Raw genomic sequence first — 27318 nt, 5'->3', positions numbered from 1 at the left:
TTTTTTGGTCAGTTCGTGCGCATATGTGCAGCATGTGCGACACGGAATCAAAACCTTCAACCGATCATTCGGTGTCAGAACATCGGAGTACTAATAATATCAATCATCACCTTATTGGGTCACACTCTACTTTTGCAGGATTATGAAATCATAGGAAGAAATAACGGTACACAGAGATATTTTTCCCTATGAATTCGTCGACTACATGAACTTGACTTTTTGGAACAATTAACAGCTTTTTATGCTAGTTAACCAAAATCAACCATTAAGAAACAAGATATACTGTAAAAAAAGATCAGACAGTTTCGATAAGACTCTTTCATAATAACTGTTTCTACACTTTTGCCAGTCGGTAACAAACTACTTGCTGATAACGATTTATCATTAGTTACGCCTTTTGGTGCTAATAAAATCACGATCTAGCGAATTTTTACGATCTTGCATTGAAAAAAAAAGGGTGGGGGGTGGCTTTACTGGTCAACATGGCATTATTTAACGCACACAACTTAATGTGTTTACCTGACACTAGTTTTGACCTTGCTTTCTTTTGAGCTTCGATAACTTTTTCTACTTGAATGTACCATCTAACAGGAACTTGGCATCATTTATATAATAACTGATAACTTAAGTCGAATGGTATTTCTATATTTCTGAATTATTTGTGTGATTTCGCTTAATCCCATTTGCATTAATGATGAATTCATACACGAAATTTCTTTGGCTTCGTTTACGTCATTTTTAAACATTTTAGGAGATTTTTACACAATAAAAATTTTGTTGCTACGAAAAGAAATTCTATTTTGTTTGCACAGTGAAAAATACTACAAATCTGAAGCTTAGATAATGAACTTTAAATTTCTTTTATGATTCATTTGTTATACAATTGATTCTAATTGATTTTATTGAAGTTGAAAGGATAGTTAGTTCTCCAAGAAGATTAATATATTTTCCTCTTCCTTCAGGTTCCTTAAGTCCAGCTTTGGGGGTGTCTCCTCCGGCTGTGCTTCCTCATTTCCATCAACTCCATCATTTAATGCGGCAAAGTCTCCCCACGCCATTCCTATTGCCTCCTACTAGCTTGACCCAGCCTCCAATTTTTCCTGCTCATATAGCCTCACCTATAACAGTCAAGGTATTGTCATTAAAAAAAAATGTTGATTGAAAAATAAGGCGTTAAACAATGATTTTCATTACTTAAGCAGTCTGATGTCCGGAAGTTTAGTTCATAATACAAGGCTTTCAGGTTTGTTGAATACATTTTTTGCAGTGAAAGCTTTCAATGGAAGTTGCGACAAGAAGGGCCTGATTACTGAATAGGCCAACTGGGCCGTGGCTTAGAGCTCTCGCTTTTTAGGAGACCCCAAATGGAAAAAATTGTTTTAGTCAATGGCTGTAACTGTAAGGCCTGACTACAAGAGGGGATCCGAAAAAGCATTTGACCTAGAGATACTCGGCTTAAAGATACTAGAGATACACTAGAGATAGCCTTAAAATACTGGGGGCAGTATCTTAATTGAGGCACTGGCGACGAGCGTGACGATTCGTAAGAAAATCTGTACACTATTGCTTAAACGAGGCGGGAGGGGGGGGGGGGGGGAGGGGTCTTAGTCTTCAGTGCTGAACCGTATTTTCTCTCAGATTTTTCGCTGGTTGCATACATTGGAATACTAACCAGAGAACCACTCGAATTGTGTAATAATGAAACTTAATACGTAAAGTGCATTTGAAAGAGCATACTGAAACATTTTTTTTACGGGGCTTTATTCTTCGATAACAGGGAGACGGGGCAAAAAATTAGTGCTCCCAACAACATGTTTCGCTATGCTCTTTCGACTGTTACTTACTTATTTATTTATTTATTCATTTTTTTTCACTATACTCCAAATACAGGGTTCGCATAAAAGAATATCCCGGTTTTAAAAATTTATGTTTCATAAACTATTACACTTTACCACTATAAATGATAAATAAAAATAAGGATAAGCTTTCCAAGTTTTTTTGAACATAAATAATTACAGTGAAGCACCGTTTATACGTTTCTGTTTTACACGTTTTTATCATTTATACGTTTTTTTAATTGGTCTCCTCAGAGTCCAATACATAATTAACATATACCTATTATACGTTTTTACACTAATACGCTTTTTTATGCAGTCCCTTCAAAAACGTGTCAACAGTGCTTCACTGTAAAAAGGATGAAGTTAGTCTTGCTACAAGAAAAATAAGATTTACCAAAATAAATATTGAGAATTTTCTATCAATTGACTATTTTTCAAAGAAGTATCCGGGAAGCAAGAAGAAAGAAAGTGTTTGTTAAATATGTTTTTCAAAGCAATTAATAAAGATCATTTTAAGATTTTTTTTTTTTTTTTTTCATTTTGTCTCATTTTTTTGAGCCGAAAAGATAAAACTTTAGTTCAATTTTTAAAAACTAACGTACTTCGAAGATCAAGAACTTTCCGGGGAAAGTATTGTTATAACATTTTCGGCTGAGAACTAAAACTAGGTTACTGCAAATTTGAAAAAAAAAAAAAAAAAGAAAAGAATGGTTCACTTTTGTTTAAAATTTCTTTCGAAAGAAGACATAATTACTTTTTTTTAATATAAAATTTTGAAATGGACGCTTAATAAAATTTATATTGAATCTTCAACTTCCCCAAAATCGAGAAAAGTTTTCCTCGAAGCAGAACGAAAAACTGAATTGTAGTTACCTACTTGTAGCAATCACCCTACGATATAGACTTACACCTTTATGCAACGAAATTTCCGATATCAGTTTCCAATTCAGTTTTAAAAACGAAATTTCTCTTGACTGTTTAAACTATGCCGCCTCAAGGTCCCTTCCTTTTTATTTTTGTGCACCTTGTCTGCCCATAGATGTAGTATTAACTAGATACGCAACGAGAAATCGGTTCCATACGCAACCGAGACCAACTAGTAAACGGACAAGCGTCTGGAAAGCGCATGCGCGCGGCTCAGGGCATGCAAAAACATCTTTTACGGTAGCTTACGAGGATGCAAATAGCCTTGCATCCACTGGAGAACAGTGGTTGCATCTTTCTAAACTACGCTTTTACCCGTTTATTCCAAGATTCGCACGTTCAAAGGCATCCAGTGGCTGCTGCTACCGGAGTTGGGTATGTATAGTTATACTAGATCTATGCTTGTACGGTGCCAAAAATTGGGATTTGGCTAATACTGGTTGGAACCTTAGATGGTCTGATGCTATATTAATTAACTGCCGAACGTCCAACTTTGATTAATAATCCTAATTTTGTAGGGTCCATTGAGTGCAGGCAATACTCCAAGCGAAGCCGCAACAGTTAGTTCTATAGCCAGTGGAAAACATTCCACAGAGTCTTCGAGAATCCCCATTTTAGAGTGCGGAGCTGATGAAGAAAAGGAAGCTGCTTCCGATTTGAAGGATGAACCCGGTGACTTCATCGAAACTCACTGCAGATGGTGCGGTTGTGACCGTGAATTTCCATCTCAGGAAGATCTTGTGAAAGTAATTAAAATCATTGTGTAATCGAAAAAAATTAAGAAGATTTAAGATAGACACACCTGTAGTTACCAGTGCTTCATTAGTGGCCATTTCAAGATTTATAATTGAAAAAAAAATAGGATTCCAGCTTTCCCAATGGATTTAAATGTGAATGCACTTTTCAATCCGTTGGGAGACATGGAATACTATTATTTTAAATATAAACTTTGAAGTGTCCCCTACACTTAAACAATGGTCACTATTGGTGTTTTACCTTAATGTAAGGGGGAAAAAAAGGAAAAAAAGTGTAATCCGCTACTAATACAGGATACAAGAGATCCTGCTGTGATGACATTAGTACAAACCTGTAAGTTTTAAAAGAATTAAAATAATGATGCACACACACACACGTACGTACGTGCGTATGCATGTATATACGAAGTCCGACAAAAATTCAAAATTTCAATCACTAGGGATTTTTTTCGGTGCCAGGCGAATTATTTTTTACAATTTAGAATATATATTTTTTTGTTGTTCTGAAACAACTTTTTGCTAAGATATTTTTTGGTCCCCCGAGACGCATCCGTAGTGGAAGCCTCATCAATAGGAAGGTACAAAGCATTACTACAACCGTTTTTAAAATGAAAGATGTAAGATAATTTACTTTCCCTGTACAGCAAAGTATTACTTCCTACTTTTCTCATTAACCGTAAAAATGAATAAAAATGTCAAGATAGCTCCATTTAATGTGTGTGTATAAATAATCTACCATAGGGCTATTCCACGAAAAAGAAAACCCTTTGTCCCGCACGTGACGGTTCATATATTTCAATCAAAAGTAATAATTTCAGAGGTCATGACGAAATCTTTTTAAAAAGAAATCACGCATAAGTTTGTAATTTGATATGCAGAATTTTTTTTTTTTCATAAATATTGCAAAGTATTATTTTAATGAAATGTATGAGGCGTTACGTGTGGGCAAAATGACCTTTTTCCGTTGGATTGCACATATCTTCAAATATTTAACATATTTTACGTTTTCTAAGAAACTAAAGCTACTGTACTGAATACTGCCATGAACAGGTAAACTGCAGTGTCTGCAGAAATGAGTTTTGGAGAAATTTGAAGAAACGCGTTTTGGATTTAATACTAACAATAGGGAAATGTTGGAATTCGATGTTTCTTTTTTCAGCGGAAACCAAATATTCAAGCTTATGCAATGAACCTAACGAACAAGAGATAACAAAAGTTTTTTCAGAAATTCATAAAAATACAAAAACCTTTTTTTCATCATACTTAAAATTAAATTTTCTACATTTTAATACAAAAAATATTTTTTTGGCGCAATTGGTTCGGGGCCTGTGGGGTAAAAAGTACTAAAGTCTGCTAAAAATCACATAAAACATTGAATAACTTTTTTTCTAATTAAAATATTAATGTAAATTATAGCCTAGAGCCTTCCTCAATAAATGAACTATTCAACACAAAAAGAATTTTTCAATTCAAACCAGTAGCTCCTGAGATTAGCGCGTTCAAACAAACTCTTCAGCTTATTAGTATAGATTTCAAAAAATTAAATTTTTCCAATTTTTCCAGAAAAAAACGAAAAAAACTTTTTCTTTTTTTTTTTGCGTCACCTCAATTTTTCGGAAATTTTACATTTCTACACCAACAACAATCTTTTGGGGAAATAAAGGAGGTGTATACCTCCGAGTCTCTGGGGTGAGTGGAAGCATCATTCGATTTAATAACAAACAGTCATGGAAGTCAAATTTTTCGTACCTAGTTACTCTCATAGGACTGTTCACTGTTTAAAAAAAAACTTGAAATTTTACGGTAAAAGTTACTGGCATCCGCGTTGCCATTAATTTTTACCGTAAAATCCAAATTTTTTTGCTTTAAAATTTTGCGGTAGAATAAACGAGAGTAAAAAATCACAAAAACGTGGACAGTAGATTCGATCTCGAGACCTTCGTATTGGCAGGTGGCTTTGCTGAACACCATTCGAGCTGGGACGCATCGATTGGCCGGGAAATACGGTTTTAATTGCTTCGCACAGTAAGTCACGTGGCGTATCAATTGGCGCTGCAATCGTTTATTTTTTCCAGTACAATTTACTGTATTATTTTTTCTGTACCATAAATTCTCCATTTTACAGTAATAGTTACCAAAAACGTTTCTTGAATTTTTAACAGTGTAGTCTTGAACACAAAGCAGACAATTTTGATTCTCAAGTCATCCCAATGCGAGGGAAGGATCTTAATTTGAAACATAGAAATTTTGTTTCCCTTTACCACTACTGACGGAATATTATCTGACATAATTTAAAAATTAAAAAAAATTAAGCATCATATGAATTGCCATAGCCAGGTTCTGAGTGGCCAGTCGGTGGATTTTCGAGATGCAGAAAATCTTCAGCGCCCATGTCGTATAATTATGCGGCATGTCAGAGATCTCTTGGGTGTACGTTTGGCTTAGTATATCCCTCAACTAAATTAAATTCCTAGTGCAATTTCGCATCAAATGAGAGCCCAGGTGCCTTTATCTGGTGAAAACTGGGTGTTAAAAACACTACTGTGTCATGCATCAGCGCCTTAATAGTGACACACGAAAGACTGATGCATTGTTGGGGAGTGCACTAGGTCTGGTTGGCCCAGACGCCTCTTGAGGTGGGTCTCTTATACAGCCTCATTGGTATAAGAGACCCACCTGCTGCTCCGATAACTGTTTAAATAACTATTTCTTGTGTTTTCAGCATATTTGTCAAGACCACATTCATAGCAATAAAAAAGCCTTTATTTGTCGCTGGAAAGATTGCTCCAGGGAAGAAAAGCCCTTCAAAGCTCAATATATGCTTGTCGTTCATATGCGGAGACACACAGGGGAGAAACCCCATAAGTGTACGGTAAGTTTTTTAAATTATAAGAAAATTATTATTTTATTTGAGAAACTTTTAAAATGTGCTGCACAGAGAAAAAAGTAACGTTTCACATAGATCAATGAATAAGTAAACTGCTACATTTTTCAACAGTTTAAGATATACGAAGGGCATCCAAGAGCGTGCTCCCCCCCAAGCTCAATTTCGCATATACCCCCTCAAAATATTTCTTAACTCTCCTGCTTTCAAATTAGGTTAAACAGAGCACTTTTTAGATTCTCAAATTTCCAGGTCAATTTGCATACTTGGCATTTTGCATTTAATGAATCAATAAAAAGAAAATAAGTGAAATAAATAAATGAAAAAAAAATCAGAAAATGAATTTGCATGAGACAAATAAAGTTACAACGAAATTTGAAAATGAACTGCTTAGATTCACGACAGCAGTTACAAATACACCCAAACCTGTTTTTGTGCGATCTTTTTTTGTGCGAATATTTTGTGGGTGTGGTACATGAAAATTATTTATAAAACGAGCGGAAATTACACTGGCCAACACACATTTTGGTGCCGTGGCATTTGGAGTTGATTTCATATGAATTTGATGCCCTGAATTCAAATATGGCATTAGTTTTGCCTAGGAGCTCGAATTTCTGAGATATAACATTTTAGTAAAATATACGTTACACTATTTACAGTTAAATTCATGGATCAAATAAATATACTACACACGGATTTTTTATCATCAAATTTAAAAATTATTATATTTGTATATAATAATAAATACGTACAAATACAATATACTAATTATGTACGATAAAATAATGATATATTAGATAAAAAAAAAGATAAGATAAAATTTATTAACAAACAAAATACACATACATAATAGCAAAATTAAAAAAGTAAAGTTAAAAAAACTTACAAATTATAAAACATAAATTACAAACTTCATAACAAAATATTAAGAAAATCTTGACTATAGTTCAACACGAGTTAGTATTAAATTCACACTTAAGAGCGCCAAAGGCACTGTCCGCAGTGTTTTTTAATTGGTTTAGTATGGAGTACAAACACAAATATGTATTAGCAGAAATATTTACAAATTAATTTTACACAAGTAGTAAAAATTTTACACAGAACAATTATTGGACTGTTTGACTCCAGAAAAAAAAAAACACAATAACTCGCATTGAAACATTCAATAGTATAAAAATTACAATACAAAATCCCCCCCGGTTGGCAAGTCAGTATATTTTATCAGCTAAAAGTTAATTGTTGATAGAATGTCATTATTTTGTATATATTCATTGACCCCTTGTTTATATTTTTTAAAGTTCTTCTCATTCCTAACATCTTCCGTTAGTTCATTAAACAGCCGCGGTGCCAAGTAAAAGAATTGCTTTTTAATAATCGTTTTATTTGGTTTTATAACTTTATATTGTTTACCTGAAATTCGAGTATTATATTGTTTTTCATTAATTTCAAACCAGTTATTGTTGTTATGCAAAAAATACAATATTCTCTGTGCATATATTTCTCTGATATTATAGATTTTCTCTGACTTTTGTAAAATAGTATCGTTTTTATTAAGTTCTTGTTTAGATCCATAAATTATTTTCAAAATTTTTGCATAAGTTCTATTTAAATTGGTAAGATTTGTTTCATAATCACCTCCCCATGCACAAATACCATACGTAATTATTGAATTTATCCAAGCATAAAATAAACATCTAAGAAACTTTTTCCCAACTATATTTCTCAATAGATAGAGCCAATGTATTCTACCTCTTAATTTCTTCACAAGTTTATCAGTACGGCATTTCCATTTTAAATTTTCACTAAAAGTTATACCTAAATAATTTATATTTTCGACTCTTTCTATGGTAGGGCAGTTACAGTTATTTGTGCAGTCACATGTTGGTTCGTGATATTTTATGCCTAAATCAATTTTATTATTCTTCTATCTTAGTAATATTATATATTACTAAGATAGAAGAAAAAATCATTGATGAAACCAACTACTCACTGAACATTTCCGATGCTTCTTTTCCGTGACATTCTTGAATGTTTATAATAAACAAAGAAAGAGGAAAAAGTACAAAATGAAATTAACTACTCACTGAACGCTTTGGAAGCTTCTTTTCCGTGACATTCTTGAATAGATTATGGGACAATCCCTTTTTAAATTCCAGCAGTAATCTGCCATCATGTGCGTATCCCATCTTCCTTGGTAGCGGTAATCCAGAGTTTTAATATCATAGTGAAATCTTTCACTTGTTTCCTCAGTGGTATCTCCTACAGTGTCAGGAAAACGGTCTAAGTGGCTGTGTAAATAGTGCACCTTAATGCTCATGTTACACCCAAGGGATTGACTGAACTGTTAGCATTCGTTTACCAGTTCAACATAGTTTTTAGCTTTACGTTTGCAAAGAAAATTTCTGAAACTACAACAAATGAAGTCCAGGCTTTTCGCTCAGCCTCATTGATCTAATTTACGAAGGCAGGAGGCATTTTTCCCCCTACATATGCAAGGCACGATCCGTTCTTCTCAAAAGCCTTTACAAATTGTTTCATAAGGCCTAGTTTGATATGCAGTGGAGGAAAGATTATTTTCTCTCGTACAACTAAGGGATCGTTAATGATACTCTTTTCCCCAACGTTCATGTTTTCTCTTTGAGGCCACTCTTTTCTGACCCAGTGGTGTGTTTTGTCTCTGCTATCCCAGAGGCACAAGAAACAAGGATATTTGGTGTGGCCACTTTGCTTTCCGAGAAGAAGGTTTACCATTTTCAAGTTGACACAAATCACGCATTGATTTTCATGATACATTATCTTCTCCAAGACCAAAACTATGCTCATATATTCTTCTTTTATTTTCGTTGAGTGAGCAATTGGTATGGAACCATATTTGTTCCCATTGTGTAAAAGGGCTCATTTCAAACTTCGCTTTGAGCTGTCAATAAATAGGCGTCAATCATCTGGAAAATATTCAGGAAAAGACATTGTTTTCAGGAGCACTTTAGTTTTGTGACAAAATTCAAGATTGTCTTCTTGAGAGAAGAAGGGTAGCAAATCCTTTTCTCTTGTACGGTAAAAGGAGATTTTGGTTCCTTGTTCCTGTAAATGTTTGTCGTTCAACCTGGATGCCAGTAATTCAGCAGCTTCTTTTGACTGGTTGAGATCTCTGGTGAGGTCATTTAACTCATCCTGGTTGAAACGTTGAGGAATTGATGATATGCCCTCATAATCACTGTCACCTTCATTAGTATCAGAAGGGTGATCGGATGATCACTGATCTAAAAAAGTAGAGCTGATAGAGAAAAACTGATTTCATATTCAGATTCAGCGGCACCAAATACTAGGCACCAAAAAAAAAAAAACAATTTCTTTTTTTTTTTTTGTTGGCCTGTGTTATTTATAAAACGAGTGCGAGGTAGTATCTTCAAGTGACGACAGGGACATTCCGATGGGAAGTCACTGTGACTTCCCAATTTCCTCTTTCTGGAAAATTTTCGGGAGTCGGCAAAATTATCATCACTTGGTTTATTTTGATTTCGTTCAAGTATAACATTTTGGGTTATTTTCTACGTGAGACTTTTTTCATGCAGTCCCTATCCACTGCATAAAAAAATATTGTTAAACTGTTTTGCGAAAACAACTTTTTATAGCTGCTCGTGAAGTTTCGAACAATTTTTTTTATTGCGATTTTTTATGCGGTCCCCATCCGCCGCATAAAAACAGGTTTGGGTGTACAAGTAATGTTATTTCAGTTTGGGGGATGAGGGTAAAATAAATAAACCACGAAGAACGAAAAAAAATATTTTTTAATTCCTCTATTTTTAAGCTCTGTGCTGTGCCAATAAAATTAGTCGCGACTTCAATCATAGAATTAGACACTAAAAGAATAAACTTAACGTTATAATCAAATGTTTATCACATAATATTTATTCGAGTAGAACAAAAATCTTTTTTGAAAACCTAAATTTTAGATCGAATCCACGAAAAGTTCTCATTTCGCACTTTATAATGGGGCAGTAATTAATGAAATCCATCGCTAAATTTAAGCTCTTACGCATAATCGTAACTACTACGTTTTGCTGTTTGCTCCGAATTTCGAACTAGGGTATGGGAAAGGGGGTGTGAGTTCAGTGGCCCCTTTATTTTATTTATTTATTTATTTTTTTCAAACGTTTGTATAAACACAGAGAGAAGGAAAGTGGATTAAGCTTCTGGTTTTGGAAGGAGTCATTATTAGACCTAAGCAATAAGACTCTAATCGTAAGTACAATGTTCTCACTGAAGTAGTAGAATAAATCTTATTTTAGATAAGATCTAATGATCCAACACTAAAACGTTCTCAACGCAAAAATAACTTTTTTTTTTTTTTTCTAGTTTGAAGGGTGCTATAAAGCATATTCTCGTCTGGAAAACTTGAAGACCCACTTGCGCTCGCACACTGGAGAGAAACCATATCTCTGTGAATTTCCCGGTTGTACCAAAGCTTTCAGCAACGCTTCTGATAGAGCGAAGCATCAAAATAGAACCCATTCTAGTGAAGTAAGTATTTAAATGTTAAATTCAAATTCGAACTCGAATTATATGTTACATTTAATGTAAATGGAAATGTGTTAAGGAAATTTTGTAAGAAACATATAACCTTTAATGAGGTAAGTGCCCGCAAATAATGCCATCTAAAGGTTCAGGGTCTAGTATATCGCTTACTTATGACTCAATAAGCTCCAACTTTTGTACATTCATCAGCTGACTAATAATGAATAGGAAAAAATAGTTCAAAGAAAAAAAAATACGTTTACATATATCGCTCACTTATGACTCAATAGGCTCCAACTTTTGTTTATTCATCAGCTGACATATAAAGAGTAGGAAAAAATAATTCAAAGAATAAAATTAATTTCAATTATGTTTGTCAGCAGTTTTAACAAAGAAAGGCGATATGGCGTTATTAGGAATGAGGTTGCTTTTTTTTTTTGGTCGTTCCTGTGCACAATTCGTGCACATGTGTGCAGCATATACAGCACAGGGTCAAATCCTTCACCCGATACACAGGTGTCCTAATAAGGAAACCAGAATCCTGATAAAGCAAGTCATGGCATTATTGGGCATCAATCTACTTTCTAGATAATCGAATATCAGAAAAGAAATGACGGTAGACAACGACATTTTTCATTTGTTATTGTTACTTATGCCGCTCGGAAAACCCGAGCCTGAGCAGCGATGCTACTCGATTTAAGCAGAGATATACTGTTTCCGTTTACTCGAGCACCTATTTAGGTGAAAGTCCGGTTTGGCTCAGACAGCACACGATAGATGGTAGCACCATATGTGGACAGTTCAATAGTTTAGAACCAAACCAGAAGTCGAATAACTCCTGCTTGGCACCCCCAGAGGTATCGTTTCACTTGGAGGACTTTGTGACTATGGGCATATTTAACGTCCGCCAGTCACCCTTAATGAAGACGATGGATCTTCAACCGGCGAGGATCGAACCAGGGACCCTCTGGTCACGAGTCTGATGCCATACCGATCTGGCCACCACGGCCTCACATTCTTCATTTAGAATTCGTTGATTACAAAACAATTGAACAATGAAGAAACGAAACTTACTCTAAAATAAGACCAGGTAGTTTCCACATCACTCTTTTACAATAACGTTAGCTACACTGTTACCTGTTGTTATCAATCAGCTTGTGGATAACGCTTTATAATCAGTTAAGTTTTCTGATGACGAAGAAGTTACGATCTAGCACTTTTTTTGTACTACATCAAAAAAATTGGGGATTGCCATATTGGTCTACATTGTCTGATTCGGCTCACCAGCCTTATTGAACAAAATAAGTAATGTATTTAAAAATGTTATAAATAAGCAATTGCACTTAAAAAAACGAAATTTATTACTAGTCAAACAAGTATTTTAAGGAGAGTACTGGTGTAAAACGAAAAAAAAAAAAAACGTTATAAAGGAACAAATAAGTCAACTTTTTTGATTCATAGCACGCTTCGAAGAATTTCAATTTTCTCACGACACCCTAATCTATCTCTATTATATACATATATACTGATACCATGGACAATTTGGGGTTCCCCCTCGGTTTTTCTTGCGACACCCCTGGGTGCCACGGTGCCCAGTTTGGGAACCCTCTGATATATGCAATGTTTCGAGGTTACAAGGAACTCTTTTGCCATTGCAAAGCGGTCTGAGTTTCAGAGCTGTAACTTACTTGAAAGAGCGTTACAATGCTGTCTTCACATTTATTTGGTTTATGCACAAAGGGGGACATTTTGTTTTTATGGGTTGTTAACTGTTAAAATAATGCTTTTCATTATAAGAGCGGATATACGTAAACTGATAAAACTAAAAAGCAAACATTTCATTTAAAAGTAAATTGTGTGTCTAAAATATTATAAATGTATGTTTTCATTGCAGAAACCGTATGTTTGCAAAGCTGAAGGGTGTACAAAGCGATATACTGATCCTAGCTCTCTAAGGAAGCACGTGAAAACAGTTCATGGCCCTGAGTTCTATGCCAAGAAAAAGCATAAAGGCGAGGAAAAGGATGGAAGCTCTGGAGGATTGAACGAGGGTAAATCTAAAGACAAAGCTCAGAGTGAATCACCGCACTCTAATCCTGAAACCTTACAAAGCAGCCAGATAAACGGGAATAGTTCGACAAGTTCAAGACAAAGGAAGGTAATGCTTTCATGCCCTAAAAAAATAACTTTTTAATAGAAGAATAACAATGTTTTTTCTTCCTGAAAGTAGTTAAACTAGAAATTATGAGGGAAATATAGTGCGACTCTGATAATCTGTTGCTTGTCCTTGGACGAGCTCATCTATGTTTGGGTTAAAAAGGAGAAATTTTTAGATTGGCGGAGCGTCAAAAATAGTCATTACAATAAAAACCAGCTTTTATCACCCTTATTTCAAAAAATGGAATTGCATGCCTCAGCAAGTCGGAAGTCAATTTATCATTGCTAAAATGTTGCTATCCAACTGTGTACAGTGTGGAAAATTGGCAAGAGACGAATTAAGACGCTTCTATCTGAATGGGCCTAGGTTCTAGGAGGAGAGAGATAAAATAAGAGGGATTTTTTTTTTTTGGAAGCACGTATTCCGTTCTTGTGGTACATCACTTCTTCGAATTCGATTAACTGGCAATCCTGAAAGTACGAGTAATAGGTGAGTTCGCTTCCGCCAAGAAACTAGAAATTCCAGAACCCTTTAAGAATATCAAATTCGGAGAAAAAAATATTTTAGAGTGCCTAAAAGAAGGGAGTGCAAGGCTTTTATATAGGGGAGGGTTGCCCAAAGCGGGTAAGTAAACAAAGAACGCTCGGAAGTTGTAGTTTTTGGATTTGTATCGCAACAATTTCGGTTTTATTCCCTAGCAGGATTCTTGAACTTCAAAATAAAAAGTGATTTTCGCATTATTTCAAACCAAACGTTTATTTATTATCAAACATTACAAACACTTGAAAAACCCGCTTTGCCCTATCAGCAGACCTAAAGCGGATAAGCCGCTCGGGTAAAGCGGGTAAGCTTAACTAATTGTTATTTGGTACATTTGCCAATCAAATATGAAGTGATAAATGATTAAATTAATTGACTAGCTAACTGCCATTACAAAACAATTGTAAAAATGTTATACTTATCCAATTTAAATTGAAAATCTAAGTCAGCACATCTGTTTGTAAAACATAAAGAAATAACTGACTAAATTAATAGACTAACTAATTGACATCATAAAAAATAACTTTTTAAAGTTATACCTCTCCTATCGAAATAGAAAATCTAAGTCAGCACATGTGTCAAAAAATTATAAATAAATATATAATTAAATCTTATACCCGCTTTGTCCCAAGGTATGTGTTTTATTTTAATAATTATAACCAGGGGCATCGACATCGAAAAATTATTGAGGGGGCCGGACGTCAGGGGGATGGTCATCCACCGGAAGTTTTTTAGATTTTCATACCTTGAAAATGCCGTTTTACGTATTTTCTAATGTGTGTAATTTGCATGAATCAGCAGTATGTGCCGTGGCGTATTCAAAATACAAGAATTAAAAAATTGACATACAAATTTTCTGGTTCAATTAGACCATATCACTTGTCCAAAGGGACATTTTTACAGTTATATGTTGTGGTGAGCCGTGCAGTGGACATTTATTGCTTGTAGCTGGTGATTCAAAATAAACTTTCGAAGTCCACCAAAATAATCCCTGGTTTTTGACGCAACGACTGTCATACTAGCAATCCCCTTGAATCCGGAAAAGACAAGTCTAGGCCTACGAGAAATGTTTTAGTAAATTAAATAGGATATTTGCCTTGATATTTGTAATTTCATTAAGGCCAACAAATTCCGAAAATCTTCACATTTGACATTGACGCTCCTCAATCAAAAAGAAACTCCTCCTCAAGTGAAGCACTAGCCACTCCCTCTTAAAAAAGATGCACAGACACAAATAATTGGGGGGGGGGAGCCCTATCAAGCCCCATGGAGTCGGCGCTAGTGATTATAACCTTAAATTTAAAAAAGAAACAAACGAAATGACAATTGTAGTTTGTAAGTGGATCGTGTCAGAATAACGTAATGTTATTGACATAAACAAAAATTAAACTGGACTTTGACTAATCACAAGTTACATATCTTCAGTTTTTTTAGATATGCATCATTTTTCTTAATTTAAGCCTGGTTACGCCATGCCGCTTCACTGCTGCTTCGCTGTGACTGAGTGAAACTCAGGGGTGTTCGGGTAAACACGACATAAGCATAAATTGCAGCTTGCACACCATGCGGGCGACATATGAATGCCTACCCGCTTTGGGCCTCCCTCCCCTATATATACAGGGTATGGTTCAAAATTTTCAAGACTGATCTCAGAAATAGAAATGTATTGGACATTTAAGTACAGCGGACTAAAATTCTTCAAAATATGATTCTTTTCCACCGCCTCTTCCATTGCTCGTAGCCCTTCATCAAGTCCTCGGGCGGCATGCTGTAGAGGGCTCTCGTCTAAGCCTGCTGGACTGTTTTTTTTCCATCAATGGAGTCGAATCGATTTCTTTTTAGGCCTGTCTTGTTTCGGGGGAAGAGGAAAAAGTCACTTAGCCAAGTCGAGGCTGTAGTATCGCTGCGGCAGTGTTGTCACGTTGAACTTGACCAAAACTTCGTCGGCAGCGTGTGACGTGTGAACTGGCGCGTTGTCGTGGTGGAGAATCCAATCACCTTTGATCGCCGGATGGACGCGGCGGACTCGATCACTCAAGTGGCGGGATGCTCTAAGACAGCGGTTCTCAACCTTTTCCCTGTTGCGAACTCCTTCCGAACTCCAAAAGAAGCTGGCGAAACCCCTGTTCCGTAAATAATAAGTAACAACTAAAAACACACCCACCCATACAACAAAATGAGATTTCTTTTTGGTTTGATGTTGCTCAATAGTTCACAACAGGAACGAAAATAAGTCTTACATTTATCTGTGCACTAAACCAGAAGGTGCTTAAAGAATAATCTTTAAAAATACCTTCCAAAAAAACTTCCCCAGATTACCTTAATGTTCTTTTTTCTTCTAAGAAATTAGAAAGGTATCTAAATTCGATTCGAATATTGCTGTTTGATAAGAATATACTGCGTACTTTAATCGTTTGAATGCTGAGGAATCTTTAAGTCCTTGTACTAAATGTGCGGAATAAAATGCATACATTGAAAAATAATAGAAACACTGATAACTAACTTTAGTTATTTAAAAGGTAATTTTTACCAACAAATAGTTTTTGGTTCTCTAACTACAAACCAAATTTCCTGCTCAAGTTTCATGAATTTATTCTTTACAGACAGTGCAAATTAAGTTGTATGGTTAAATTCCCAGGAAAATTTGGAAATTATTTTATTTATTTTTTCATACTTGTCATACTTCATACGTGCGGTATTTTTGGGTTACTAGCCACGCTTTCTCTGCTTCAAAAATAAAACTCGAAGTTAATTGTAGTCCATGCAGCAGGCAGTATGAAAATTGTAGCAACAAACAGCAGAGTAATCGCAATTCTACGCGTTTTCGGCACAAAACGGAAGCTCTCCGTTGCACTCAAACTTGAAGAAACTAAACAGCGAATATTCACTAAAAGTGCCTCAGACGCAGAGATCTGCTTCATTTGACGATTACATCATGTTTAATCGAACTTTCCATCAAAAGCTTTTGAGAAAACCAAAACATTCATATTATTTCATCTGAATACATTGTATTCCAAAGTGGGAGCTTTTTAACCATGGCTTCTATTTTCTAACATTTTCAATGAAAGTGGTGAAACTCGCGCTTTTTAAAGACACTTAATTCTTTAAAAGGAAAAAGTGCAGACAAATACAGTAAAATTTTCATGTGAAGAGTATCGAATGTGCGACAGACAAATGAATAAATAATGAACAAAAATCGCTTGAAATTATGACTTTATCTGAAGAAAGCTTGTTAACATTCCGCCATTTATTTTCGCGAACCCCCTTGATCCCTCTCGCGAACCCCCAGGGGTTCGCGAACCACCGACTGGGAAACGATGCTCTAAGAGCTACTCCCAATTTTCATATCTCCCACTTTTCGACTCAGGTCAATGACACGCCCTCACGCAGCAAGCGATACTCACTCTCCAGTGTTCCGAAGCCAACTGCCACAGCTTCCGTTCGTTTACTGACCCTCCACTACTTCCCCAGCCCAGCCAGCCCGCACCAGTCCGCGCGCGCTCCCCTTCTCGGAAAAAAATCAGCCTGGAAATTTCTAAATCATACCATATATATATATACAGTGAAACCTGTGTAAGTTGACCACTCGCGGTGCAGTACTTTGGTGGTCAACTTAGACAGGTGGTCAACTTATAAAGGGTGGTAATGATTTTTTTTTAATTTTTGTCATTTCTTGCACCATGTACTCATTTTTTGAGTAATTCACCCTTATTCTTTCTGTTCAACTCACTTTCATTGTTTAACATTATTGAAAGTGAAACAACAGTTAAAAATACTATTCAAATAATTTTGTTATTTTTTCCTTGTTTTTAACTGCATTAGACACTAGTTTTAGAAATTCCATATGTGCCGGCTGATTTTCTCTGGCTTTCTCTATTTTCAATTAATTTTAATATAATATTTCATACTTTTTATTAATCTCAAGTTCAGCTAACTTTCTTTTTCAAGCCTTTTTTGTACAACTTATAGCACAAAGAGGAATAAGCGCGACTCTCCCAGTTCATAAAGGGAAAATTAAAATGTCCCATATCTTAATCCTTTGCACCAGAAACATGTAACTTTATTCATTAGCAGGCCCAGATCTGCGTACCCGCAGTGCGAGGGGCCCACGTACTTAAAGGGGCTAACAACCCTAGAAATTGAAGAAAAAATAGAAAAAAAAACTAGCACTAAGACTTATTCACTTTACAAATAGACACTGCTGGCCACTAGGGAGGGGCCCTAGATATTTTGCTGCAGGGGTGACCCAAAATGTATAGATCCGGGCCTGCTCTTTTTAGCACGATTCCTGTGTTGCCACAACAGAAGAAAAGACTGAACTTTTCTACTAACACCTGTTTTCACTGAATAGAGTACAAAAAGCTATCTCAAATAGAACAACAAGTGTGGAGAATAAAGAGCAGCATAAGCTTTATGCTGCTGTTTAGTTAGTAAAATGCTATTCTGTCATCAAAGCATTAAAAACATTTTTGGAAAGCTTTAAAAAAAAAAAAGAAAAGAAAGAAAAAGAAATAATAATAAAAAATAAGTAAATAATAAAATAAAATAATTTGCTGAAGAAAATTTAAAAAAATAAACCAAGTGGTCAACTTATAAAGGGTTTTTTACAATACTCCAAACCAAATTTGGCGTACATTAGTGGTCAAGATAGAGAGGTGGTCGAGTTACAGAGGTTTCCCTTCATTATATGAGATAGGACTAATTCCGTTCCTGACAAAAGCGGTCAACATAGACAGGTGGTCAACTTACAAGGGTGCTCAACTTTACAGGTTTTACTGTATATAGATATATATATATATAGATATATAAAATTTGTGTGTGTGCATGCTGATGCGGACAATACCGGGTGACTAAAGAATTGGCTACAAGTTTATTATTTAGATTTCATTATATTTTTTTATACTTAGTTTATTACTATTTAGTTTATTATTCAGAAAGATAGAGAAAAAAAATCGCGAAAATACTTTTGAATCGAGCGTCTTTTGCTTGTAAGATTCCAAGTGTTTTACAAGCAAAGTAATTTTTACACTTGCAAAAACTTATATTATTTATTCTTCAACATTTTCTAATTTTTTTTCTGAACAACTTACTTATTATTAACGGCTGACTTCAACAAATGTGTAAACTAATGCTAAAATGCGAAATTAGCGGTTTAAAGTTTAATTTAAAATTGAATAATATAGCCATTAAATCATCAATAGAATGTGTTTCAACCAGACAAATTTGAAATTTTATCATGTGCTTCGTATTCAATTTCAAATGTCTTGAAATACAAATGTACTATCATATTAAATTTAGAGAAATCTTTATTTCTCATAATTTTCTTTAGGAACAAGGTCCTCAAGGCAAAGGCACTGGAACTCACAATAGCCGTTGCTTGAAAAGTGAAGTTCCTATTAGTGACAATTGCGTATCCACTACCAGTGGATTGGAAGAAGTCTGTGAAAGAGAAGGTTGGGAACCGGCAGAGTACGAAGTAAGTTTCAGCTGAAAAAATGTCTTGACTTTTGTAATCAAACTTGTAAAATTGATTTTTATACAAATTCCTGGAAGGAAACGGGAAATTTAACTTTCCCAGATTGCTATCAGTTTGAGGGAGAGACTTTGTAGATGTCCCACCTTGCTCCAGAGGTAGTCGTAGTGATTTTCAGAACTTGCTCTTAAACTGATAATTGCTTTAATCACTTTTTGGAGAAGTGCCTTTGTAAATCAGTTTCGCAAGTTAAAAGTATTAGCGTAAGATGCATGCAATCTTATTTTTCGGAATCTTCTTTCCTATTCTTAATGACACAAAAGGAATCAGCTTTTACATTCCAAAAAATCTTAAATGATTCCTAAAAGCAAACCTTTTACCGAAAGTAGTTGACAGAGCAAATAAATAAAACTGGCAGGACTGCCATACAGATATGATGATTACAAAAAACAAAGCAGTTTCAAATCAATTCATTTCAAGGAAGCTTTTTTTTTTTTGGTAAATATAATTTTCACTGAATTGACTCATTGCGGTTTTCTGAAACAATCCAATGAAAATTTCCTCTTTGTACTGAATTCAGTTTTGAGTGCATTCACATTTACACATAAAGTTTGGCACAGCAAATTACGTAAGTCCTGGTTGCATTATCAAAATGTTAACTAAATTATTTTTCTACTTCTGGCTGAGGACTTGGCTACCACTGAGCAATACACTTCCGTTTTATTTCTTTTTTCTTATTGTTATTGATGTAAAATGGTTATGATGAAGGTAATAATATACATATGAAGGTAGATAAGTTGACAGATAGATATAAAGTATCGAGCACCTGAATTATTTGTCTTGTCAAGTTGTTGAAATGTTTTGTACAAAAAGTAAGCCATATAGTCAGTAATTAAATAATTATCAGGCTCCAGGGTATAAAAAAGTTGGTCATAGAAAGTATTGTTAAGGGCGCAGAAATATTTCTGTTACGTATCAGAAGTGTGAGAATGTGTTTCCTTAACTACTGAATAATGATTCACGTTGCTACAAGCTGATGAAATTCTATGAAAAAGATCGTATTATTGTGTAGGTTTCAGACAGCTCAGAATCTATATCAATTCATGCATATTACGTAGGCACCAAAAAAGGGTAACGTTATACTTTGCTGTTGTTGCTTCAAGTCTGAAAATAGAGAGCAAAAGACAAAAAAAAAAAAAAAAGAATTATCCCTTACGGTCGGAGAACGCATTGTGAATTATTATTATTTTCTTCTGGTGTGTATGTTCAAAAGATGAGTGACATGTTTATGCGATTTTGTTGCTTTATTGAAGATAGCAAAAGGAATGACTAAATCTTTTCAATACAATTCAATACGGTGTGTACGTCTAGTAATAGACTATCATCTGTAGTCTGTTTACTAGGATCAAAATGTGAATTATCATCTGTGACAGTGTCTCTCAAAAGTAAACGGTCCCAAAACATCATGATGACACATTACTGAAATATGCTTATATGCAGAAACTCACTGGAAATCATATTGCACCGCCATCACAGCATCATTTTGTGTGAATGGCTGAATGGTCAATTTATAGACGTGAGTGTGTTTCTTTGTCTAGTAAGGTCCCTCAAACGTGAATTTAAATTGTCTGGAAACATTTTTATCAAGTAGGCATATTTGAAGGATTCATATGACTTCCAACCGCTTAGGAGTGACTAGTGCCTTGTCGAATTACCCTCGAGACGAACTACACTGTTAAAAATTCAGGAAGCTTTCATGGTAAATATTACTGTACAATGGAGTGTTTACAGTACAGGAAAAATTTACAGTAAATTGTACCGAAAAAAAACCGATTGCAGCGCCAATTGATACACCACATGGCTTACATAGCGAAGCATATAACACAGTACTTTCCCTCACTCGATGTGTGCCAACTGCTATAGTGGTCAGCTATGCAGCCTGCCAATACGAAGGTCCCGAGTTTGCACCCGATGTTCGCCTTTTGCGTTTTTTAACTCTTGTTTATTCTACCGTAAAATTTTACAGTAAAATAGGAATTTACGGTAAAAATTACTGGCAACGTGGATGCCAGTAACTTTTACCGTAAAATTTCAGGATTTTTTAAACAGTGTATATCACCAGCTCGGAAAGGAGCATTGCGCTATACCTTTGTTTGTGAGAGGCATACAAGGTACATTAAAGTAAATAATAATGCATTCTTCTCTTTTAGGAAAGTGGATACTTATCTTCTGCTCTCTGCGCTGTTACGTCCAGTGGTGAAAGTGGTGTCCTTCTGAGAGGAAGAAAAAGCGGTTTACATAAAGCAATTAAGTCTAAAACGTCGTGGATTCCAAAATTTCAGTTACCAAAAGGAAGTAGGTATTTCATCCAAACACAAAAGGTCTGAAATCACTAATCAGCAAAATTTTAGTTGTCTAATGTTTAAGTTTTGTTAGTTGATCCTTATGTATTATTTGACTAAGAATCCGCAAATAACCCTCGTTAAAATGTTTTCTCTTACATTTTTTTTTTTGCTTATGCTATACTACTATATTTGAAGCAGTTAAGAAGGCTAAAGAGTGGAGTCTGAGACTGGATTAAGAGTCTCTTAACTCCAGTGAAAGTTAAAGTATGTACTGATTTATGTATTCTGAGATATGTAATGTCGTCACATGCCATTCTCTGTCATCACTTACACTCTACTGTGTGATCTCACCACATGATATCTGCACATGTTGGAAAACCTTTATGGCGTAGATGGTGAAGAAGAGTCGTACACTATTCTCCATGTTTAGTCTCGGAAAACGTTTCAGACCTAAAATGTGCAAGTTTTTGCCCTGCAAATGGCAGAATAAAAAGAAACGAAATGTAATATTTCAGCAAGAAAAAAACCTCTTTTTTTTAAAGGAATTATAGTACATACATAAGAAATTTTCATGAAAAGTCATTCTAGATTTTCTAAAGTTCATTTTAGGATTACAACTTGGATAGATTTCATATGACTACTACGTCTCGGCAAAATTCTAATTTTTCAAAGAGTTTTATGACTGGGGAATGTTTGGGAACCCACAATTTAATCCTTTTTGCTATTTTTCCAAAGTTAATTCACTGTAAGAAAATTTTGAAAAGTCTCAGACTATTTCAGTGCAATGTTACAGGTCTTCATGGGTTTTAAGCAATTTCCTGTGAAATTCAAGTATATTTGCGAAAAAGTTTCCTGAATTGCTACCAGTTGCATGAATGCGGACTTCTCACTGTAGTGAAAAATATTTTTAGCCTCTTCAGCAGCACTACAGGCTGGTGCAGGCCAAGGATTTCTCTGTCTGCTTCCTCCAGGTGGTACGATTTTTTGCTAGGCTTCTCCACCTACTTATTCCCAACATCTCCAAATATCTCTCTAGACTACCCAACCACCTTGTAACTGGTCTCCCTCTGCTCATAGTACCCTCAATCTTCGAACTGTTAGTCTTCTAGGTCCAAATCTGTCCGTCAAAAAATGTATCCCTTCCATCTGATTCTGTTGAATTTAATAACTCATTAGATGTCTTTATTTAGTGTATACTTCATTTTTACATAAACTTCTCCATGTATTATTTTCTTTTACTGCTCCAAAAATTTACGGCAGGATCTCTCTTTCGAAAATGAGTAGCTTGTTTTCCTCTGTTTGTTAAATGTCCATGTCTCACTACGCACATTGGTGTATAGATCTATTTTTTGTATTAATGGTGAGGAGTTAAGGTTTTAATTGGCTCTTTAAACCGAAGTAGCATCTACTCGCCACCAAAACTGTTCCTAATTTCAACCTTTAAATCATTTGACTGGTAATAAGCGTGCCCAAGTACTTAAACTGGACAACTCCTTTTAAAATGTATTTTCCAATATTAAGCCACTGCACATCATGTATTCTAATGCCATATTTCTAGCTACCAGTTTCAAAATATAATCAGTGTTTTTATTAAGAGTTTCAGTTTCAGTTCCATTACGGTCCGTCCGAATTGACTAAGCCCCGAAAAAAGGTGAAAATAGTCTCCAGGTACTGAAGTTTTGCAAGAAGTGCAGGCAAATTAGGGGCTAGATGTTTGCCTGCAGCTCTGCATTAGCTTCGACCATGCTTTTTAAAATGCTTTAGGAGCTTTCCTGGTAAATTAGAATGGTACCAAGCGATTACTAAAGAATTATGCAAGTTTTCTAGGAGGGATGCAGAATTTTTTTTTTTTTCCTTCCAAAGACGTGACTGGCTTTTATTGGGAAGGTTTTGAATTCCTCAGAAAGATTTTATGTTATTTTCAGCAAAGACACTGAATTTTAGCTGGAAACTTTCCTGTCATTGGCCAGATACTTTATTGGCAGAAATTATGTCCATTGGTTACCCATAGTTTTCCAGGAACGTTTCTGAATTGATTGTCTAGTGCATTTATTCGATTTATATACAAATTGGTAACAAAAGTTTAGAAATTATTATTGTTGCATTCATGAAAACTTACTTATTTTCTAGTTTAATTTGAAGCAACGTGTGATATATTGAAGTTAAAAGTGCTTTTTCTTTTGATAGGAGCTATTTTTACAAATGTTTTTAAAGATTTTTTTTTTCAGTCTTCCAAAGGAACAGCTGCAGCAAGACATCGGATCAACCATTGCCTAGTGATTTTAAAATACCAAATTCAAACCCAGAAAAGATATATCGGGAGCTTTCACCCTCATCAAAATCAGGTACTTTAAAATATTTTGCTTATCTTTTAAAGTTATGAATTTACATATTTTGTCTTAATTTGTCGTAAATTGAGCAATCATATCGAAAGTCATTTTCTCCCAAAAATAGATTTTACGTCAATTAATATTCTCAAGTTTTTCCATTATAAAAATATCAAAATTATTGATGATGTTATTTATTCTTTCAACAGGTGTAATCAAATTATAAATGTAATGTTGTAAAAAAAAAAACGTTTTATTTTCTGTACGCAATATTTATTTTTTATGGGGAGAAGATTATAAGGAAAACAAGAAAAAATTTGTTTGGAACTAAACAGGATAAGTTTTATACTGTTACCTGGTTTGTAAAAGATGATGCAATTATTGAAAATTTATTTACTTACTTATTTTATTTTATCCTATTCATTTATTTATTTTTGACACTATTTAAGCTTAGATTAAACTGTAGTTAAACATCAGTTTCCTTTGAAAAAGAAGGCTTTTTTCGAAAAAGATTCCTGAATCGCAACAAGTTCCATCAATGCCGATTTCACACTGTGGTGAAAAACATTTTTAACTACCTGTGTAAAATTGTACCAGACCTCTTTATGACGTGTTTCTCTTTCTACTAAGTTATGGTCCCTTCAGATTGACTGAGCCCCAATCAAGGGCGAAGTGAAGTCTTCGACTATTTTAGCTTTGAAGGAAATGCTTGCAATTCCGACTTAGCTTTGCCCATATTTGGCTTTGTTCAGCTTTCTTGCTAAATCAGGAAGGAATTAAGCTATTACTGTATATGTATAATAAGATTTCACTAAAGGTTCTTGAGTTAGTACAAAAATATAACTGACTTAGATTGGGAAAGTTTCTGAATTTTTCAGAACGATTCCAGGTTAATTTCATGAGAGGTTACTAACTTTCAGCTGGGAACGTTTCTGTTTTTATTCAGATATGTTATTGGCAGAAATTAGGCATATTAACTGCCCATTATTTTTCGGAAACGTTTCAAAAAATTTTTAATAGTGTGAGTGGAAAACACATTTGATTACAAACTGAAACCAAATTACATTGTTTGAATTAGCTATTACTTTTTGTTTGAGCAAGCAATAATTTCTCTTTTTTAATGAACTTATGAACAGTTGTTTGCCATAAGCATTATAAATAGCTGTTGATAAGTTCATTACAAAGCTGTATTTTTGCAGGAAATACAGCAGTTCCTCAAGTCAAAATTGGTGATGATTCTCAAAGAAGAAGACAAAACAGTACTAGTTCAGCAAGTACATTTTATGGAAGCATGTCATCTGATGTCAGTAGTCAAAGCCAGGATACCAGTAAAAACAATAACAAGTGTTCTTATACATCTCCAAGTACTCACAGTGTTCAATCTTCATGTGATCCTCTTTCTCTCTGGAGTTCTCGCCGCTCAAGTGAAAATGGTAGTTTGGACCGCTTATCTCCAAAAAGTTTTATGCAAATGCAATCTTTGCAAACGGAAGTAGCAAAGGTGGAGTTCAAATCACTTTCTGATGTTCCAAAAGAGGAAAAGGAAGATTTATGCGATGAGGAAGAAAGTGATATTTCTGGGCTACTAGTAGAAAAATCAGTTTCAGACTATTATAAATCACAAGAATATCAGGCTGATATGTTTTTCCCTCCACCGTCTGATACTAGTATAATTTCAAATGACTCACATTCACAAAGTATAGTAGATACATTGGCTTCTGTTTCCCAACCTTCACCCTATATCCATGGTAATAATAATCCCCTTAATTCGAGCGCGGAAATAAGCAAAAATGCAATAAATAACGAAAGTTCGACAATTATTAGCAATACATCAGAGCCAGATGCATTAGATTGCAGTAAAGACCTCCTTCTTCCAGATGATGTAGTTGATTATCTTTATAAAGTGACTCAGCAGGAAGATAATAGCTCCGACCTTTGCTTCCAAAAAGGTCCAGATCTACCTGATAATACATTTCCTCCTCACATCAGGTCTAACTGTTGTGCCGGATGTAAAAGAGAACCATCAGAGAATCAACACTACCAAACCCCTTGTTGCAATATATCTAATTCTGAAACACAGAAATGTTACAACCAAAGTTGTATAGCATCTCATCACATCAGTTTAGGAACTAGCAGTTGTCATAATCCAGTTCAGAGTAATTTCAATCAAAATCAAATGACTTTTCAAAATTCGGTGACTAATGTATGTAAAAATGAGTATACGCAGCAAGCTTGTAATCAAGTCCCTAGTCAAAATATGACGAATTTTTGTCCACAACAGCAAGCCTGGAGTAACCAAAATATCCAAGCAGGAAACAGTTTTCCAAATCAAATGTGCTCCCATAACATGAGCACATCATTTCATTGCAATCAACAGCATTATACAAGTCCTCCTTATCATCCATCAAACCAATATGCAATGAATAAACACCAAAGTCAGCCGCAAGTTTTTGAAAACAGATGCTTAATGAATGGATGTGGAGCCTCACATGCAGTACATTCCCCTCCTGCACTTTGTAGTCATCAGCAAGTTCATCAGATGTCGCAGCAACAATCTGTGTATCAGTGCAATTCAGTCCACTGTGCAGACGTATCTAACAGCATGCAAAATCAGTATCAAACACCATCAAATTATGTGTACACGCAGTCGAATTCATTAATGCCGAATTGCAACCATTTCCCTCAACATCATCAGTGTTTTAACTGTAGCAATAACTGTGGAATGGGTCAGAATTTTTACCATAATCGCTGCTATTCTAATAATATTCTGCATTCCAGAAATTCGGCTCAACAATATAATCTGTCCAATCAAAATGTGCAATGTAGACCTCAGTTGTCAAACTCGCTGCAAGAGAAAAACAAGGTGTCTGACCACGGACACCAAGAAGGAATTTCAAGTGGGAATTGTCATCTTACGAATGAAAAAGCGATCATTCCAGAGAATCAAACTTACATTCCAACTAAATGTGAAGTCATCTCTAAAAATTCATGTGCAAATCCCGCGAATTATATCATCGGCAAAACCGCTGACATTTCAAAAATCATAGAAAATTCCAGTCTTAATAACAGCAACTTAAATGTAGAATCTGCCCTTCCTACACAGCTTTCTGCACAAGCTGCCCTTCCAACGGGCAATATGGTTGTTAATGATATGAACTCTATGCTTTCTTCTTTAATGGAAGAAACCAAATACTTAAAACTTCTGCAGTAAAGGGCAATATTATTTACGTACATTAAGTGCCTTACGTATAACATCAGCTCAGACGAAATGCAGGAATAATATTTATGCCCATTTTACTGAAATAAATCCTTCCTTAATAGTAAACATGCATGTATGAGAAATAGAGAAAATCTCTAATGTTTCAAAATTTACTGCCATTATTTTGTATATTTCTAAATTTTCAAATTTATTTCAATCAATTTTCAATATTAATTTTACGGGGAATTCAGACAATTTAACGGGGGTATGTTATTTTTGTATAATACAGCGGATTTCAAAAGAAATAAATATTCAACCTCAAAAGGACGAAAGACAATTTTATAATGCTATCAATACAAT

The 27318-nt window shown here is 34.8% G+C and overlaps 1 protein-coding gene across 1 annotated transcript in view; it reads left to right on the top strand.

Moving 5' to 3' along the window:
* The window catches only part of LOC129231017 (zinc finger protein GLI3-like), an 89310-nt gene extending 62340 nt beyond the window's left edge, over positions 1-26970 (top strand). Inside the window, exons 6-13 of the mRNA XM_054865263.1 lie at positions 963-1132; positions 3281-3508; positions 6240-6389; positions 10758-10922; positions 12811-13074; positions 18944-19090; positions 21298-21349; positions 24971-26970. Coding sequence (XP_054721238.1) covers positions 963-1132; positions 3281-3508; positions 6240-6389; positions 10758-10922; positions 12811-13074; positions 18944-19090; positions 21298-21349; positions 24971-26970 — 3176 coding nt within the window. The remainder of the gene's footprint in view (positions 1-962; positions 1133-3280; positions 3509-6239; positions 6390-10757; positions 10923-12810; positions 13075-18943; positions 19091-21297; positions 21350-24970) is intronic.
* Positions 26971-27318: the final 348 nt, after the last annotated feature.

The sequence above is a fragment of the Uloborus diversus genome, chromosome 10, assembly GCF_026930045.1.
Source record: "Uloborus diversus isolate 005 chromosome 10, Udiv.v.3.1, whole genome shotgun sequence".
Classification (NCBI taxonomy): Eukaryota; Metazoa; Arthropoda; class Arachnida; order Araneae; family Uloboridae; genus Uloborus; species Uloborus diversus.
Note: the sequence above shows the minus strand (reverse complement) of the source record. Positions and strands in the feature narration are given on the sequence as shown.